Genomic DNA, 19,641 nt, shown 5'->3' with positions numbered 1-19,641 from the left:
ATTTCAACTCTACCATTTTACATTCTGTGCGGTTCGAACCATCCTCATCTTTCACCAGACTGCCTTGCACCTGACATCTTTCAATCCCTTCTCTACAGAGCAGTTTCTCCTTTAAAATCAAATATCTTCACTTTCATTGAAATCCTTTCCTTCTCTCTGCAACTGGAACAAACCAAGCCTTTGGTGGACAAGAAACCCACCTTACCTGACTGGCCTGGCCTGCCTCTCCAAGACACCGTCTATATCAGTTCTTTGGAGGAAACCCTAAAAGCATCCTAAGATCGTTAGAGGTTGAGTTGTTAACCCTAGAAGTGACTCCTTGCCTGACTGCTTCTCATCTTTCAAAGTTCAGTCCACACGTCACATAAAATTGGGGTTTTCCTGGGTTTTGTATCTACGTTCCTAACTGATTCGAGATAGTTCTCCTTTGTACCTGTCTTTCTCCAGGCAATTAATCACAATTTATCCGAACCTTGTATTCTAGACTTGAATTTTGTCTGTCTCCTTACTGATATGAAGGTTCCATGAGGACTAACCTTAAATCCATCACAGCAGCAGGTCCTGCTTTCTAAGTAAATATGAGTGTCACCTGTATGCTCTACACTATGCTACTAACAGCTTCTAGTGATTCCCTTTGACACTGTAGGTCATGTTAAATATATACTAAGTCACATGTCATAACAGGTATATGCACACATGTCAACTTAGTGACAAACAATAACTTGGTTGGATTATAACATTTGCATCAGTAGAATATATTTGCCATCAGATTGGACAAGTAGTTTGTAGATGTAATGTGCTTATTGTAGATGTAATGGCATTTGGTGACTGGTGCCTGTTTTTCTCTTGCTGTTCTTCACAGTTCAGCAGTGTAGCGTGAGGTGCATGAACGGCGGGACCTGTGCAGACGACCACTGTCAGTGCCAGAAGGGATACATCGGAACTTACTGTGGACAACGTAAGACACCTCAGGAACAACTCTATTGTAAAACTGTGACTAAGTGCCCATGTCACATTGGTCAGAACTTAAGTTCTTACAAAGTTTATGGTTGGGCACTGGAAGAAGTCATTTTATATAATAAGTCATAGGTCACAATTAAGCCTGGAAGAATTCTTCTAACTCAGTAGGTTTTCTATGCTTTATAATTTTAATGTTGAGCACTAGTGATGTGCTATCAAGTTTGGTACTTATCATGGATATTTATGCCACAAAACATATACATGTTTCTGGGAAAAAAACAAAAAACAACAACTAAAGATACTGGAAATCTCTACAGCTCTCTTCCCAACCTCGTTTTAAGAATCATTCAAAACCCTACGAGAGTTAATTTCACGAATTGCCATTTGTTCAAATGCATTTAATAGCAGAATACAGGACTCTGGAATTATTTGAAGAGATAAGGTATAGCTATGAAAGAAGCGACTTTTAACAAGTTCGTAGCTACTCAGCCATACTGGAGATGGAGATTGCGGTCTCGTACATGCCAGGCAAGCACGTTACCACTGTGCTACATCCCTGCGCCAGTAAATGAAACTATCTTCACTGGAGAGAATCACACACTGATCAAGAAATAGTCCTGTTTGGAGGAAGGTGTAGATTGTAGCTCTAAGGATGGCACACATCCCTGGGGAACACAGTTGGCTAATGGTTGCCAAATCGGGATACTTTTCTGAGAGTTTGTACTGTTTTTGTTTGTTGGGTTAGTATCATTTGCTATGCTGAACCTGAATCTAAGTCTTCATGTATGATAGCAGGCTTTTTGTAGCTGAGATAGAGCCTAGATCCTCTTTTTACTTTATAATTTGAGAAAAGATCTCACTAAATTTTCCAGGCTGTCTTTAACCTCACCAGCTGGCCCAAGCTGGCCTAGAACTTATGATCCTCTATCCTCAGTCTGCTTAGTATCTGGGATGCATAGGACTGTATTACCCATCCCAGCTAAGACTAGCATAATTTTAAGTATATATGAAGAACATTATAAAAGGTTGAATCACATGTAGGAGGATCATCCATGTTACTTCATTCATAATTCATGTGAGCCTAGTCTCTCCACAGCTTCCCTATGAATTCCCAACCTATTTCCAGCATAGGGGAACTGATGTTAAGTGGGCATAATTATCTACTTTTAATTACACTATTGATTTTTTTGTTGCCATTTAAAATGTTTTTTGATTGTGGTAAACACCTCTAATATGGCACTTATCCCCTTCAACACTTTGAGTTACAGCTCAGAGGCACTGGTCCATACTCACTGCAGGGCAGGCATCACTACCCCATCTCCAGGATGTCTGTGCTGCCAAACTAGAGATCTACCCCTGTGAGATCACTGTCCTCATTTCCTTCTCACCCCAAGTCCTGGTACACACCATCCTTCTAGTCTCACACTTTTGATTGCCCTAGCTACTTTATGAAGTATAATAAGAAGGATGTATGAGCACAGCATTTGTCCTTTTATCACTAGGACTTAGCCAGATAAATTCCTGTTTTATTCAATTTATACCATGTATCAGAATTCCTTCCTCATAAAGGCTGCATTACTATGAGAAATTCATCCTGTCTGTCTGTCTGTCTGTCTATCTATCTATCTACCTATCTCTGTCTTTCCTCTCTCTCTCTCTCTCTCTCTCTCTCTGTGTGTGTGTGTGTGTGTGTGTGTGTGTGTGTCTCGTGTCTATGGGTCTCATTGTTTACACATCTGTTGATGAACTTTAAGTTCATTCGTCTCTTGGCTGTTGTGAGTGATTCTGTTGCAAACACCATTTTATAAAAACCTGTTTGAGTCCTGATTTCCATTCTTAGAATATCTACTGAGAAATGGAATCTCTATTTTCAGAGTGTTTGAGGAAATGCTATACTGTTTTCTGTTACAGCTGCAGGAGTTATTCCTGACACGAAGCAAAAGGGCCCAGGTTGCCTTGCTAACCCTGGGTGCTTTGTTTTTCTTTTTTAATGAAAACCACTCTCATAGGCATGAAGCAGTATTACACTGTGGTTGTTCTAGTTATTTTTTTAAATACTGTCTTCTAGGTGTAGTTGTCGCTTCCTGAACAATGCTACAAAGATGTTAGACAATCTGAAGAAAGGCAAACAGTCTATATTCTGCTAAAGGCAGGAATAGACCAACTCGAAGATTAGAAAATACATATTTTAGTGTCTACTTTTGTGTTGTTACAAAGACTGGACTCTGTGTAAAGATGGCCACAGGCTTGTGTTTTCTAAAGGAAAGTTAGGGGGACATAGGTAGATGGGAAAGCCAGACCCTTGTGATGGTGGCTTCTTGTTCCCAGAATACATTGCAAGCAGAACCTGCTTGGAGCCATTATCTAAACTGGACCAATAAGGGGAAAGGAAGGAACCAGGGGCCCTTCCTTAATCACCTTAGACATCCAGCCCAGAATCTGTTCAGCAGAACCCAGGCCTAGGGTTCCTCCCATCCAGAAGGGATGCTTTTGCTTTCAAAGGCAGCTCAGTGTTCTATCTTTCCTGGATATTCAATTCTTTGTCCACCCCCCAGGGAATGAGCAATTCCCCATTGATGATCAATGACACCCCATTACAATACATGGGAACTCTCACTCAAGGTTGCATACCTGCCCAAAATTCAGAGACTCAGAAGTGGCTGCTCTTTGAGGGCCTCTTCTGAGAGGGCAAAGCACCTACACACATAACTACAAAGGACGGAGCTGCCACTCAGTCATCACGAAGGCTAGCATTGGAGTAGACAGAGTAGGGGATTGGGTGCCTTTGTATCAAGGAGTTTTGATCTCTTATGGCTAGACAGATATTTCTCCCAGGAGATAGTAGAGGCTTCTGATGCTGCCCCTAAGCCAAGAGATAGGGCATGCCAAACCCCAAGGACCCAATTGTTGTCCAAAGAGGAAGGCTGGGGAGGACCTTTCACTCCATATGCTTGGGAAAGACCATGGAGAAGGTCACAGTGCTCAATGGCTTCTTACTTCATACACAGCTCTTAGGTCCCTCTGCTGTGAGTAACTCAAGGGTCAGCATCTGGTTGTAGGGGGATGGGAAGACTTGGTCGGTTCTATTTTGAACAATTGCAGTGTGTAGGCAAAACCTGAAGTAATTTTTAAGTTTCTGATGTCAAGTAAAAAGGTATTGCCCAGCTTGCTGTAAGTTGAGGTGGAGCATGCCTGAAATTCAAATCGAGGCTCTGAGTGAGCTAGGGGGAGTGTTCTGTCCTTGTGTAGTCAACGTTGTCTGAGGGATGACAGCTCTTTCAAATACCCCCCTGCATGCACACACCCCTTCTTCTGCCCAGGACCTCCCCCGCCACACCCATGTTGTATACACAAAGCTCTTTGCTGGCCTTGTAGAAAACCCTGGCTCCTGGAGATCCCCAAGCTGATGGAGGAGTCAGGAAAGAGAACAAAGAGGCACTGACTGTGGAGATGTGGGTGGGGTCCAGAGGCAGAAAGCTTGTCTAGACAGACAGGGTCCTCTGGTCCATCCCTAGCAACAGAGCAGTCAGTTATGGAAGAAAGACGTTGGAATTTAAGAGTTTTCCCCATCTGTGTGTTTCTATCACTAACATGGCCTGGTAAGTTCATGGGAATTGGCAGAAGCCCAGGTTCAGGTGCTAGACAAGCTATCATCTGTAGCAGCTTGGGGCAAAGAAGGAAAAGACTCCTTGGCTAGAGATGAGGACTCCACAGGCCTTAATACCTGGCCTTTCTGCCCGGAATCTTCAAGTCTCCCTTTCTCTCTCTCTCTCTCTCTCTCTCTCTCTCTCTCTCTCTCTCTCTCTCTCTCTCTCTCTCTCTCTCTCTCTCTCCCTCTCCCTCTCCCCCCTCTCTGTCTCGCGAGCGCGCATGTGCGCTCTCTCACGATCTCTCTCCTTAAGATAGAACATTCTTTCCCTCCTGTTTTTCTTGTCTCTTTCTGCTTGTTGTGGCATTAACAGTCAAAGGGGGAAAAAGCATCCTGGTGTTCTCTAGAGACAGGGCGCCTGCGGTAAATTGCTTGCCCTGAGTATTTTTCAATGGTATATCTTACCCAGGCTAGATAAGATTAAGGTTTTATTAAGGTCACAGGGTGCCAAAGAGTCATATCATATCAGCAAAGGCAAATGTGAACAGGCCCTGCCTTCTTCATGATCACTAATGAGGAAGGTGTCCATGCCCAGGTTGGTAATGAACTGTGTTCTCAGACAGGCACCTACTGTTCTCATGATCGCTCGGGATAAGAGGAGCAGGAGATGGTACATCTCTGGAGCAGGCTCTGGAGAAGGAGACCAAGGGGAACATCTGGAAGATGTTCTAACATACATCGTTTTGTCTTTTGTTATCCAGTGCTGACTGTTTTAGCATATCTAACCAGATGAAAGCTCTGGAGAGGGAGACCAAGGGGAACATCTGGAAGATGTTCTAACATACATCCTTTTGTCTTTTGTTATCCAGTGCTGACTGTTTAGCATATATAACCAGGTGAAAGTCACAGGTACTTCTCCTAATTCAACTTTCTGTTCTGAAAGGGAGAGCGTGACGTCTTCTTTAGAACCATTGAGCAGAGCAGAGCATCAAAGTGATTGTTTAGAGCACTTCTTAGGACTGTCTTTGCCCTGTTTGCAGCCTGAATTCAGTACCCAGGTATACTTGGGGTGTCTAGAACAATCAGAGGGTGTCTTGTCTGTTTCTAACCCACAAAGGAGCAGCTATGGAGTGAAAAGCCCCTCCCTGGTAGAAGAGTATTCTGAGCCTCGCCCAGCCCACTGTCAACCTTACTGATGCTATGCTGTCTAGTTGGAGGAATCCATTAGGTACTGAGTTGCCAGCCAGGATACATGCAAACAGCTCTTTCCTGAGTCTCATAGGATGGATCCTTCTGTCTGCCTTTGTCACAGGGACAATAGAACCTATGGTACAAGCAATGCCTTAGCCTATAAATCCAGTAGTTAGCAAATAAGGTGAGGGTGGTAGCTGGTAGACAAGAGGGACAGGAAGAGTTTAATGTTTTCTTCTAAGTTGTCTTATATGGCTGAGAGTGAAGATGGAGATGACAATTTGCAGTTTCTGAACCCAGAAAAACCCTTGAAATATGATGTTTGGTGACAGGAGGGCCAGGAAAACATTTAAACTCTGTTAAAGCATTGCCTAAAATGTCAGCAGCGATTTTTAGGGACGTCACTGTGTGTCCTTCCCTCTACAGGGCACAGCAATATTGCTCATTTAGGGAAGAGGACTAATAGGTAAATGAACAGGTGAGAGTCTATGCTGGCTAGTTTCTTGTCAGCTTGACATAGGCTGGACTCATCAGGGAAGAGGGAACTTCAACTGGGGGGTTGCTTTCATCAAATGCTGTAGGAGAATCTGTGGGGATTGGTGACTGATAGGAAGGGTCCAGCTCACTGTCATAAGTGCCACTCCCCAGGGCTGAAGGTCCTATGCTGTATAAGAAAGCAGGCTGAGCAAGGCAGTAAGCAGAGTTCCTTGATGGTCTCTGCTTTGGTACCTGCCTCCAGGTTCCTGTCCCAGCTGTGTCTCATTGTGAACTATGAGGGTCTATAAGCCACTTTCCCCAAGTTTGTTTTGGTCAGTGTTTTACTATAGCAACAGAAACCTAAGTTGGGTGTAATCCAGTGTAAATTTAGGTAGTGAGAAGGTCTAGGGTGGGAAGACAGGGAATGAGAATTTGCACACAGGTCGCAGTCTCTGTGAGCGTGTGAGAAAAGCATTCTGGGTCCTTGATATAGCTGTCTCTTGTGAGACTAGGCCGGGGCCTAGCAAACACAGAAGTGGATGCTCACAGTCAACTATTGGATGGGTCACACGGCCACCAATGGAGGAGCTAGAGAAAGTACCCAAGTAGCTAAAGGGAACTGCAGCCCTATATGTGGAACAACAATATGAACTAACCAGTACCCCGGAGCTCTTGTCTCTAGTTGCATATGTATCAAAAGATGGCCTAGTCGGCCATCACTGGAAAGAGAGGCCCTTTAGACTTGCAAACTTAATATGCCCCAGTACAGGGGAATGCCAGGGCCAAAAAGTGGAAGTGGGTGGGTAGGGGATTGGGGGGTGGGGTGAGTATGGAGGACTTTTGGGATAGCATTGGAAATATAAACGGGGAAAATACCTAATTTAAAAAAAAAGAAAAAAAGAAAGAAAAGCATTCTGGACACAAGGAAAAGCAAATTCCAAGACGTGGCAGAAACAGACTCCATGGACTGTGAAGACAGTGATGGGACCTCTGTGGCTGGAGTGAGACAGAGACAAAGGGACAATGGCAGGAGACAGATCTAGACAGGAAGGTTTGGCTTAGTAGACCAAGGGAAGAAACTTGAATGATCTCTCAAGCATGATGGGAAAACAATGATTTTTCTATGGTCAAGTGTCTCAGTTAGGGTTTCTGTTGCTGTGATGAAACACTGTGACCAAATTGCGGATGAAAGGGTTTATCGGACTGAAGCTCCCAACTCACAATTCATCACTGAAGGAAGTCAGGACAGAAACTCAAGCAGGGAAGGAGCCTGGAGGCAGGAGTTGATGCAGAGACCATGGAAGGGTTCTGTTCACTGGCTTGCTCAGCCTGCTTTCTTATAGAACCCAGGACCAGCAGCCCAGATATAGCACTACCCACAATGGACTGGACCCTCCCCCCCATCGATTACCAATTAATAAAATATCCTTCAAGCTTCTCTGAAGCCTGATCTTGAGACATTTTCTCAGTTGAGGTTCCGTCTCCTCAGATGACTTTAGTGTCTGTCAAGTTGACTTAAGACTGCCCAGCGCATCAAGTGCTGTGATCTGATTGACATTGTTTACAAAGTCACCATGGATACCTTGTTGACACTGCTTGGCTTGTGAGGGGGGCAGGAAGGAAGCAGAGGAGGGGATGGACACAGGCCACCATGGCCGCAAAAGCACTGGTGACATGGTGACAGTGCAGGCCACACTTGTGGTCTGGAAGTCATTTGTGGTCCAGGTGTGATGAGTTGAAAAAAAGAAAAAGAAAAAAAATTACAGATTGAGAATTATCAGTGGAGCCTGGCTGGCTGATATACCATTTGATGATGTGGGAACAGCTGACAGGGAGGCTAGATGGGCAGAGACTAATGGAGATCAATCACTGTGTTAGGTCTAGAGATCTGTTGGACTTCTAAGTGCACTCGCCTGTGAACACAGTTCAAAGGACAGACGTCAAGACAGGGCCATAAATTGGATGTATTTGGATTAAAATTCCAGCTCTAATATTTTAATCATAAGTATAGACAATAATTAGGATGTTATAGACAAAAAAAACAGACTTGAAGTCAGAGCCTTAGGTGACCTCAACATTTTGATATAGTCAAAGGAAAGGGGTCTGAAACTTTGACCGGGAAAATAGGTTGAGAATGGACAGCCCTGATACCCTGGAGGCAAAGTCCCCATATCACCTTATGCTGTCCTGCATCAGGGAAGTTTATTTCTTCTTTTAGGCATCTTAACATGGCTGAGAATGTTATTTTTATGTGAGATGTCTGTAGAAGTCACAGCCACAATTTCAGACTCAACTGGAGCGGTACAGGAGTCTGGCTCACGAGAAAATGTGCCTGTCATGTGTCCTCGCACAGAGCAGGTGCTGGGGCCATGTCTGACATGAAGTGTTCTTTAAGCAACCAAGCTCCTCCGGTAGGCGAGCGTGCTCTGCTCGTCAGGCTGACACCAAGCAGTGCTCTTGCTGCAGATGTCATGTTCCTGTTGCAGAGGTCGCTGGCAGGTCAGACAGCAGCTTCTGTTCCTGTGGAGTCTGATCTACCCTCCCTGCCCTCCCCTTTGCACCCATGCTAGGCACAGGCAGTTTCTTCTTAGTGAGTGGCCAGAATTTCTTGCAGGGTAGAAATCTGAATGCATTCAAGTGTCTTCCAAGCAGTGTTTCAACTGTAAAGTACTATTTCCAGATTCATTTGTTACCAAAAAAATATTAATCTATAGAATCATACCTCCCTCAAAAGAAGAAAATGACCCTGTTTTATGTTGTGAGTGTCTATGCTCCATTTGGACTTTCTGCTTCTCTTTTGTTGTTTCTCTTCAGTGTAACAAGTCTCCTATGTCATGCTTGTGTTCTATACCAAAATAAAATGGCAGTTAAGAATACAGAAAAAGAAGCCACGTGTGGTATGCATGCTCTTAACTCCAGCACTTGGGAGGAGAGGTAGGCAGATCTCTGTGACTTTGAGGCTAGGCAGGACTATAAAGAGAGACCTTATCTCTAAGCAAATAAACAAACAAACCAGCCTCCATTAAAAAAAAAATCACCCTAGGGATATAAAGAAGCCGTATTATATCTTTGGCCTTGCTTGCAGGTTTACATAATTCTCACAATACTGTGGGCTGGGAACCACCCACTGTTGTGAGCAGGCGTGCTGAGAATCAGGGAATTTAAGTGCTGGAGTGGAGGAGAGGGCTTATTGCTCATACACCCGTATGCCTGGCAATGTGGCAGAAAAAGGTGTTGAGAGGGGCTGTCACAGGGCAGGGTTACATCAGTAACCCTGGTGCATGGAAGGAGGGACTTAAATCCAGCTAACTCTTCCTCTTATGTGATTGACAGGCTCAGGAGCAAATGACTTGCAGTGCAATGGGCCCAAGTCTTTCTGTTCCCAGGACCCTTATCACAGTGTTAGAAATTTGACATGGGAAATGTAAGAACTATTTGCTAACCCTTTTTTTTTTGGCGTCATGTTATTTGGTGTCAACCCATGTCATATGTCCACATAAATATTTTATGAGCAATAATTCTACTTTCTCACCCTCCAAATATACTGTGAAGAAATACAGAGGTATTAGTCTAACCCTGATAAAATTTAGGCTAGTGTTACATTGTAAGTGGCCAGTCTTGGCAGGAGAAGCTGAACCTTCATCAGCACTATCTTCCTGTCTGGGTTTGGAGAACTCAAAAACAGCTAGCTTATGACTTCCTTATAGGTCCTAAGCATGGACAGACAGATTGTCCCCATTTGTCTTTGTGATTTGAGGGAATGTTGCAGATGTGCCTGCACCTGGAGGATGGAGATTGTCAAATGCCTTTCCTAGATCATTTACATTTTGGGGGGGGGGGGTGGTGTCTCACTGAAGCTGAAGCCGCCATTCAGCTACGGTGGCTGGCCAGGGAGCTCCAGGAATCTGTCTGTCTCCATCTCCACAGTGCTAAGATCACAGGGGCACCAAACTTTTTTGTATGGATGCTAAAGTCCAAAGTCTGGTCGTCGCACAGCAAGTATTCCTGGCTGAGCCATCTCCCCTGCCCCAACTGTATCTTTTCCAAAGACTGATACAGTAACAAGAGGCTGGGTCTGGGAAAGTGGCTGTCCTTTAAGCTTTCTTCCACTTGATACATTTAAAGAAGATTCCTTGCATTTTCATTAATCACATTCAATTAGAGTTATCCTTCTGCAAAGTATGCGTTGGGCAGTTGGGACATCCTCCATCCAAATCTAGTAATTGTTTACAATTGAGCCTTCAAGTACTGGCCGTTGGTTCCAAGAATTACACACTCCTTAGAGATCTCTGGGAAGTTTCTGTTCCATTTGACATTCCTGTCCACCCCCATCTTTATTCCCCCTTTTCCTGACCTTTATGTTTACCCATCTAACTGTTGGCCAGCTTTGGTTTTCAATGTGATGGCGTGTCAGAAGTGCCGCTTAGAAACATAATGTGTTATGTATGGATAAAGAAGCAGGGGGCGTGGTTCCTGGGGAGACACACTTCTCCAGAGCCGTAGAGCATCATGCCTTGCAGGAAAAGGACAACTGCAAGAAGTCACCCCGAGGTTACTGACACTGATGCTTTAACAGGGAGAAAATATTTTCTTCCCAATGATTGGGAGGCAGCAATCACACCATATGCTCTGGACAGTGGTGATGGGTGAGGAAGGAGCTGGGTGGCTGCACCTTCAGCCTGTGCCTGCACTTCTTGAGAGTCTTATTTTCGACGGGTACCTCACTGGAAAAGCATGTGAATGATTTTGTCCCCTTATGTTCCAGTAGAAAAAGTGATCAAGCAGTGAATAGTGATCTTCTGACTCTGTGAGCATCAGACCCAGCCAATCTGATGCATTGTTGAAGCATCTCCATCCGACCAATCAGATACATTCGCTTGTGTTTTAGAGAAGCGACTGGATATAAGATGTCTTCTTGACAGTATCGTTGCAGGATCTTGCTGTGCATGGATTAAAGGTGCTGTTTAATAAGCTGTCTCTTGGTGATCTTTTTTTTTTTTTAATGTGTCTGCAGCTGTCTGTGAGAATGGATGCCAGAACGGGGGGCGTTGTATCGGCCCTAACCGCTGTGCTTGCGTTTATGGATTCACCGGGCCGCAGTGCGAAAGAGGTAAGAGGGAAGGAGAGACTGCGGGACTTAAAGTTTCAAACTTTATTCTGTAACTTTTAATATTATAATGACGAATGCACGTTTTTGCTATCCAGTGAGAACTGGTCTAGTGAAATGTCTATTGTTTTGCTCCAGTAGCTTGAATGGTAAGATTTGGGGCAGCAAGCATATCAGTGGTTTTCATGACAATGACCCTAGTCTGAGAAGCCAGTTGAGAAGTAGTCGCTTCAGGGTGATGTTAGCTTACTGACCCATGGTAGATTCTCATCATGTTCATTTATTCTCTGGACACTGTTGGGAATACACCCTCTACTGTAGATGATGATGATGGTGGTGGTGGTGGCAGCAATATGTCCCTGGCTGAACTCCACAAAATCCGACACAAGTTGTCCTAATAATAAGAACACACATTATACTCCATAACACTAGTCCAGAAGTCTCCGGATTATATGCTTCTGTTGGTCCTTACTGGAGAGGATGCTGGAGTGTTTTCTTTTTTATTGGTTGGTTGTCTGGTGATCGTATGAGAACTTTAATCATTACTGAGGCAACCCACATCCTTGATCCATCTGTAGAGAGAACCTTCTCCTATCACCGAGTCTGGGTCAGTTAGAGTCTTCAGAGATATTTCATGCTAAAGGGATTAATCTTAGGTTCCGCACAGTAGTCCGCAGTGAAAGTAAAGTGTTCTGTGTTGTCTGTGGGTTCAGCAGCCTTTCCCGCAGCATGGTATGGGAATAAGCCTTCCCAACGCCACTTGCAAGGAAGAGCTAGGTATGGAAACCCAGCAGAACTTCCTTTAGGCAAGACAGCTAAGAAAGTATCCTGTGCTGGGCACTGTATCTCTGTAAGCAGTCATGAAAGCCATTATAAAATCAGCTGACAGTAATTTCCATAGCAACTAAACCTGTTTCCTCTCAGCTGCTGAGAACAGCCGGCATTGATGCTCTGGCAATGTAGTCATATAGCCTAATAGCAGGTGTGGCCACCATGATCCACCAAAGAAGTTAAACCTTAGAAAATGTAATAAATAACTGCTTAGTGCTGAGTCATGAGAGCAAACCTAAGTTTAGATTAAAAGTAATATTACAGTATCATATTATTGCTAGATACATCTTCAATTTTTTTGCCCCATGGGCTGTGGTGACATCTAAAGACACATGGAACTTCACTGGAAATTAAAGTGTACGGTGTTAATGTCAGTGAGATGATTGCAGGTATATGTGCAGAGAATGCTTAAATTGTGAATATACCTTGCACTTTCAAACTGAGACTCACTATCCTCAGAAAAATTTCATCTTGGCATTTAGTGTAAGTCTTGAGAAAAAAATGGGAAATTTGAATAATATGGTGAAGTCTGAGAAGTTAGACTTATGCCAACTTTTAACATATGTCTGTGTGTATGCACATTGAGATATTTATGCTATCCCTAATGTAATTGAGATTTCTTGGGACAGAAGTACATTCCACAGATGACAGAGTTTATCATTATTCTTCGGATAAATTCTAAAGCTTTTACCAGATGTTCTTACTGGGGAAAGGAAAATGAGTTGTGACATGTTAGCACAGATTGTTGGAATGGAGTGATACAGATTCCCTAAGCCATGTGATGTAAAGACCACAGAATATAAGATGGCAAACCTAAAAAGGCAAACGCAGTCCTGACCAGTGGAAACGATGCTCGAAACTCTACAGCTCTCTCATCTCTAAGCAGGATTCAAATCAGTTTCTAACTGGCACAGAGAGGGTTGTGTCCTTCAGCCTAGACTTCCATTGCAGCTCTGCAACAGTTACTCCTTTGCTGCAGGTGATTTGACTCCTCCGGTAGAGCTGTCTACATTGTACATGCACAGTAACATGTTTGCAGAAGAAATTATAAAATTAATCCGTTAATGAATTGACCTTAAGGATACTTTAAAAAAAAAAACTTGTTTAAAAATAAGCTTTTAATCACTGCCCTTCTGTATTGAAAGTATAAAAGCTTTGTTTCTTTCTAAGAAGCAGCCAGGAATTTCCACTCCTAAATTGCAGCCGTGAACTTTAATCTTTCAAGGACACATTTCTTTTTCCGTTGATTTTTTTTTACATAAACATGATAATTTTTATAAAACTGGAGTTCCTATTCTTCCTTCAAAACTATCGTAACTATTATATACAAGAGGAATGACCCATTTATGTTGAGTAAATAGGTTAATTTGCCTGTTTATAGTTAAAGTCCATGTTCTTACTCAATTACTGATTTCAGAATACATGTTCTTTATTATATAAGAAAAAAAAAGGAGTTTTATAAAGTCAAGGAAAATTTCCCTGTTTAATGTGAAATACATAGAATTTCCCTTTAAACTGGCCTCCTGGGCTCAGGGGCCCCGTAGAGCAGGTCTGCTTTTCCAGCGATCTGGGTTCTGGTAGACTACTCTCTGGAACCAGGCAGAGACTGTGTGTAGCTAATGACTGGCATGATTAAGCGATTTAACTTGAGTCTTGGAGCTGTAATCTGAAACTCTGGAGTCTCTTGTCTTTATGATACACACAATGACCTTTTATAGTTAGCAGAAGAAGAGGGAGAGGCCTTGTGGTCACGTGCTAAAGTGCAGAATGCTCAGTTCTGTCCAAAGCACATACAAGTTTTTCATTAGTTTTGCTTTTTTCACCAAATAGATGAAAAAAAATATTTCCTATGCACCTGAGGGGGGGGGGGGACAAGAACAGAAATCAGTATTATAGAGTAGGCCTCAATGTTCCCCCAAGCAGACCTTATTTCTTTTTTTTTTTTTTTCCATTTTTTATTAGGTATTTAGCTCATTTACATTTCCATCACTGGAAAGAGAGGCCCATTGGACACGCAGACCTTATTTCTTACCAACAGAAATTTCAAGGAGACAGAGAGGAAGTAAAGGAGTCTGCCTAAAGGATGTTTAGACACACTAAAATGATTATGTGATTCCCAAAGTGTTTGCCCACAGTCCTTTCTAAAAACTTCTTTGACTTCAGTGAAAAACTTACTTAATGATTGCATTTCTCTTGAAATGTTCCCTGAAGAGCGTCTGGTAAAAACATATGTCACACCTTCTTAGTTGCATACAAACTGTGACTGCAGATTGTTTTTGTCATGTAAAATATGTTTTTCTTACAAAAGCCTTTAATTCTATAAAACTTCAACGACCCTGATACCTAGTGACATTGCCTTTCATTTTTTAAGTCTTGTCAACACTACCAGAAGAAGGTGCTTTTTAAAAAGCGGGTCTAGAAGATTAGTTTTTGAATCAACGTTTGCAAGATAAACCTTTCCAAGATGTGCATTTGCAAGGGCATGGGATTGTGGGTCAGTTGTGTGGCTTGTAACAGCAAAGATTAGGGAAGGTGTATGAAATCATACAGTTGTGTAGACTTAAACCTGAACTCATTGTCCAAAGGGATGTTGAGGCAGAGTCCTCTAGTGTTCCCGGAGCCCTGGAGCCACAGGGCTCTCATGTCTACCTGCAGCAATTTCCTTGTCACTATCCTGATTGGTTGAATCTCCTACATGGTTTCACTCCTACTCAACTGGGACATTTAAAGCACAAACACACACACACACACACACACACACACACACCATATTACCTGGTTCAGTATGAATGTGGCATCAGCACCTTCTCCAACAGATCCAATCATAGTTGCCACTAGAGTAGTTCATGATTGCAACCTCAAGTCTCATTAGAAAAATTTGAATTGTCTGGATGTTTGTTCGCCTCTGCATATGTCAAGAGCTAAGATAACTGTGATAGTCAGTAAACCACTTAGACCTCATCTATATTCCCCAAAACAGGAGGAGAGCCACCTTAGAGTTTCTCTGAAATCTGGGAATAACGTAGACCAACTCCAAGTTGTAAATCACTCATACACTTGTTATCCTGTATTGATTTCCAGGGCTTGGAATTTATTATAATGGATGCACGGCGGCGGGCTTCTGTAGTATTTTAGTAACACGGAGAATAAATAATATGTGCAGAGATACAGGAATGTGTGATGGGAGAAGCAAACCAGTATCCTACAGATCTCTGTGGGCAGTAGATTTGATACTTTCAAGGAATGTCGATGCAATACTTTTTATTTAAACTATATTTTATTGTACTTTTTAAATGAACAGAAATATGCATATAATACAAGGTAATTGAGAAAATAATACAAGGTAAAAGAGAAGTTGCAGATATTCATATTTCCAGGCTCAGAGTTAATTACTATTTATTTACTAGATAATTTTAGCCTCTTGTTTTTATTGGACATAAAGTATTTTCAGAGAAGGGGACCTTGCCATTCTTCCTAGAACCTGCTCCTCCGCAATCGGAAACACTCTTATGCGTCCGTTCTCCTTTGGCACTGTCAGATACACCGTGGGCTTCAATGGCTGCATTACACCCTATAGTTACAAGGATGAATCTGCATCTGTTGACCAAGCCTCTGCTCTTTATAAAGCCATTCTCCAATCTCACAGACAGGGAAGTTTTGCTCAGATCAGACATGTAGCACTGTGACTATGAAAATCGGCAGACATATACTGCAGTCCAACTCAAGGCCCCAGCCTTAGTCCCTCCGTCACAGGTATACGGCCAGGCTGTTTTATGTCACTTGACATTTAAGTGACACTTGGTTTTGTTTTGGATTCAGCTCTGTGCAATAAACATATCTGTGGATAAATCTATATCCTGAGCTATATTCTTAATCTATATCATATAAATATAACAAGAAGTTTGCAGGATGTTTGAGAACAATGGAGACTTTGACACATTCTTCTCATTTCCGTGGAAAAGCCCACCGTGATTCATTCCGTGGTCACTGTGTTTGGAAAATCCTTTCTTATTCTAAAATCTTATGAGTGACTATTTATTTTCAAGCTCTGGTATTTTATTTCTTTTAATCTCTTCAGCCATAAATTAGAATATACGACTACTGCTAAACTACTTTTATTTAGAATATTTAACTTTTACTCCTCACTCAAATATTTGTTAAGAACTTATCAAGTATTGATCTTGGGAATCTAGTTATGAAGAAATAGTGTATACTCCATTCAAGAGAAGCTAATTGTGTATTTAGGGACCAGGACTGGAAATCTTCTTCCAATACAAAGGTACAGTTTCCGTGGTAGACGCCATAATAGGAATGGAAAGAAGTCATGAGCTCAGAGATGCTTCTCAGCTGTGGGCAATCAGAACAGTGCTCCTGTCAGCAATGAAAATCTAGACTGAAAAACAGAACGTATAGCTTTCCACCACAGTAAAACGCCATTAGACTATCGCCTGTACTTGATATTACAAATGATATTATGGCTCAGTCTAACTCTATTTAAGCTTCATAATTAGTTATATTACTGTAATGTGACTATGCCAGTTCTCCCCAGAAGTACATTTCCCTTTTCTTTCACACTGAAGATTTAGTAGAATGGAAATTGCAAAGAAGAGGTAGTATGGAGTATAAATGTTAAACCCACATATGCTTATGTGCCTGTGAGCACACACATCTTAGCACTTACACACACATGCTTACACACACACACACACACACACACACACACACACACACACACACATTCTGCTCCAGCAAAGTCATTAAGAAGAACATTTTATAACCTTGTACGCTTTAAGCTAAACTTAGCCTTAAATGGGCATCAGAGAAATACCAGAAGATCTGTGAGAACTTTATGTCTTTGGCACTGGCTCAGATGGCATCTTTATCTTGAATGCCATTGAGAAGACAAGGGGGGAGGGGGGATGGAGCAGACTCTAAGAAGCAGAAGCAAAGGAAGAGAAGAAAAAATAAAAGAGGACAGAGATGGAAGAATCAGTGGTCATCAGGGCATGTGATGCTGGTGTGTGTCGAGGGAGGATTTGGGATTTGGAGAAAATCAATTCTTGAATAGGTTTATCTAGAAAAAGGCCATGACTCCACCTCTCTATTTTTAACTTAAGCCTCTCTGCTTACATCTGCAGAATACGACATTTCCCCACTTCAACATCAGATCAGATGGCACTATATTAACATGTCTGGAAGCTAGGCAATGCTGCCATACCATATATAAACTCATAAAAAACTTAATTGTCATAAAATATTGCTATGTAGGAGTTTGTTGAAAGGAATTAAATACATATATGTAGAGTGAGCATGAAGTAACAAATGCAGTTTTAGCCCAAAGATCCAAAACAAATAATACTTGTCTCTAGGAGTGACTATAACCTTGTAATTCTCCCTTAGAATTATTGAGAGGATTAACAGTCATGTAACCTGACATATAATTAGTGTGCCCACGGAACGGCAGGCATCCAATGCTATCTATTGTGTCTTAGGAATGTTGGGTACGGTAAAACTTCAGAAGTTGGTATTACCCTGGTTAGCATTGCCCGCCTTCTCTGACAACTGCTTCTATACAGATAATAAGTTTCTGTGGGAATTAAATGACAATAATAAAGCTTGACAGCGCATAGATGATGATACTGATAGTTTCCACAGCTCCCTAAGTTATCAAAAAGATGGATGCAATGGTTACTTGTTCAAACGTAAGTCTCATGTGGACCAGGTTGTAGAGGTACTGTTTAATGCTGCTTCTCTTGACAGGAAGGGCTTACAATACATGGGAACATTTTAGAGAATTTCATCTTCATAAAAGGAGCATTAACGGAGGAAGTTCCTAGCTGCTGTTTGGCACAGAGAAGGTGCTATAGCTATAAAAACCATGAAGCCAAGTCAGAGAGCTGCACACTTAGACATGATGATCTTAATAGGTGTGGTGAGACGGGGCTGATGAGTTAGGATTCTGGGCTCTCACTCCTTGCTCTGGTTCATGGTACATGAACAGTTAGCGACAGGACACCAGTTCCTATCCTTGTTATTTTGTAACAATATAAGGTTGGCTAGAAAACGTTCTGTAGCATCCTCACCATCTTGCTTGTTACACAGTTTAATGATCGGACAATGTAGTGTAACTTACTTTAACAGATTTATTTTACCCTAAATATCTGAATTGCTGTTACTCATTTCTGATTATTTGACCCCTTTAAAACCCATCACTGTCCACAGAGTATGGTTCTTAGATTTTTCACAAAGAAGGGTCTTTGGACAGTTCAGGAGTCCAATAATCTGCAAAACTATTTCTTCCCCACTTCTTACTTCTCTATGACAATTAGACACACACCCTTTATTTTATCTGCCACTTATCCATTTCTGTAGAATAGCCGTGTTTATCCTTGTGTTATGTGCACATTAGCGGCAGAGGATTTTTCTCTCCTCCAGCTTCACATTATACAGTGTAGCTGAAGCCATGGCATAGCTGCACTGTGAGCCTGTAGGATTCCAAACAGAAGGAGCCAGAGAAGAAATGCACAGTAAAGGTCCTTGAGTGTTCTGGGGGCACATTCATAAGTGTGACCATAATACACAGTCGATGAAAGGAAGGACAAGGCTGCAAGAAAAGACTCAGACCTCCATGTACAGTGTCAGGGAAGTCAAAGCCAAAAGACTGCTCTTTATTCACTCCACATTGAGGGAGGGGCTCTGAGTGACTTCTGGACTTGAAAGTAATTACCACAAAGGTCAGTCTAGGGTGACAAGATGGAATGTTGACTGGGAAGAGAGAGAGCGCACCAAGAAGACTTTGGAGAATTCACATATATCAAAGTGTAGCAACTGAGTATCGAGGTTATATGGTATATCCACTGGAATAACAGTGTTTATGTACCTAAGTTAGACTATTAGTATAACTATTAAGTTAAAAAAGGTATGTAATATTACGAAATAATACTTACTGAACATTTGCTATGATTGATGCTTTAAAGTATTTAAAGTATTGTACTAACACAAAGAAAACATATTTTAACTTAATTCATTTTAAAAATTGTAACTATAGGGGGCCATGGGAGTTTGCTCCCCTTGAAGTGCATCTGTGGGAGCCTGTGCTTGGTATTGGGTGTCTTCTCCTCACTCTTCCACCTTAGATTTCTGAAACGGCATCTCCCATCTCCCACTGAACTTAGAGCTCACCTGTTGGCTAGATGGGCTGGATCCGCTTGTTAGTACTTCACTGCTGGGGTTACACACATCCACCACTACATCCAGCTTTCATGCGGATGACATCGACCTCAACTCCAGTCATTATTCTTGGGTAGCAATCACTTTACCCACTGTATTATCTCCCAAGGCCCAAAGATAGCACTTTTAAATTTTTCTTACAAAAATAAAAACGGTGGTCCACAAGAAGGTAATTTATCCAAATTCCCCAAAGCTAATAGGTGGGGGGGGGGGGCACTTGAACACAGGAGTCATAGCCTCAGAACCTGCAGGTTTG

General features: G+C 42.2%; 1 protein-coding gene across 2 annotated transcripts in view; it reads left to right on the top strand.

Annotated features, from left to right (window-relative positions):
- Positions 1 to 19,641, top strand: part of Fbn2 (fibrillin 2) — a 201,950-nt gene that overhangs the window by 9,005 nt on the left and 173,304 nt on the right. For both annotated transcript variants that reach the window (NM_010181.2, XM_017317828.2), the window contains 2 exons: positions 863 to 958; positions 11,232 to 11,327. In NM_010181.2, the coding sequence (NP_034311.2) occupies positions 863 to 958; positions 11,232 to 11,327 (192 nt within the window). The remainder of the gene's footprint in view (positions 1 to 862; positions 959 to 11,231; positions 11,328 to 19,641) is intronic.

This window comes from Mus musculus, chromosome 18 (assembly GCF_000001635.26).
Source record: "Mus musculus strain C57BL/6J chromosome 18, GRCm38.p6 C57BL/6J".
NCBI classification, from domain to species: domain Eukaryota; kingdom Metazoa; phylum Chordata; class Mammalia; order Rodentia; family Muridae; genus Mus; species Mus musculus.
This window is presented reverse-complemented; position numbering and strand designations above follow the sequence as displayed.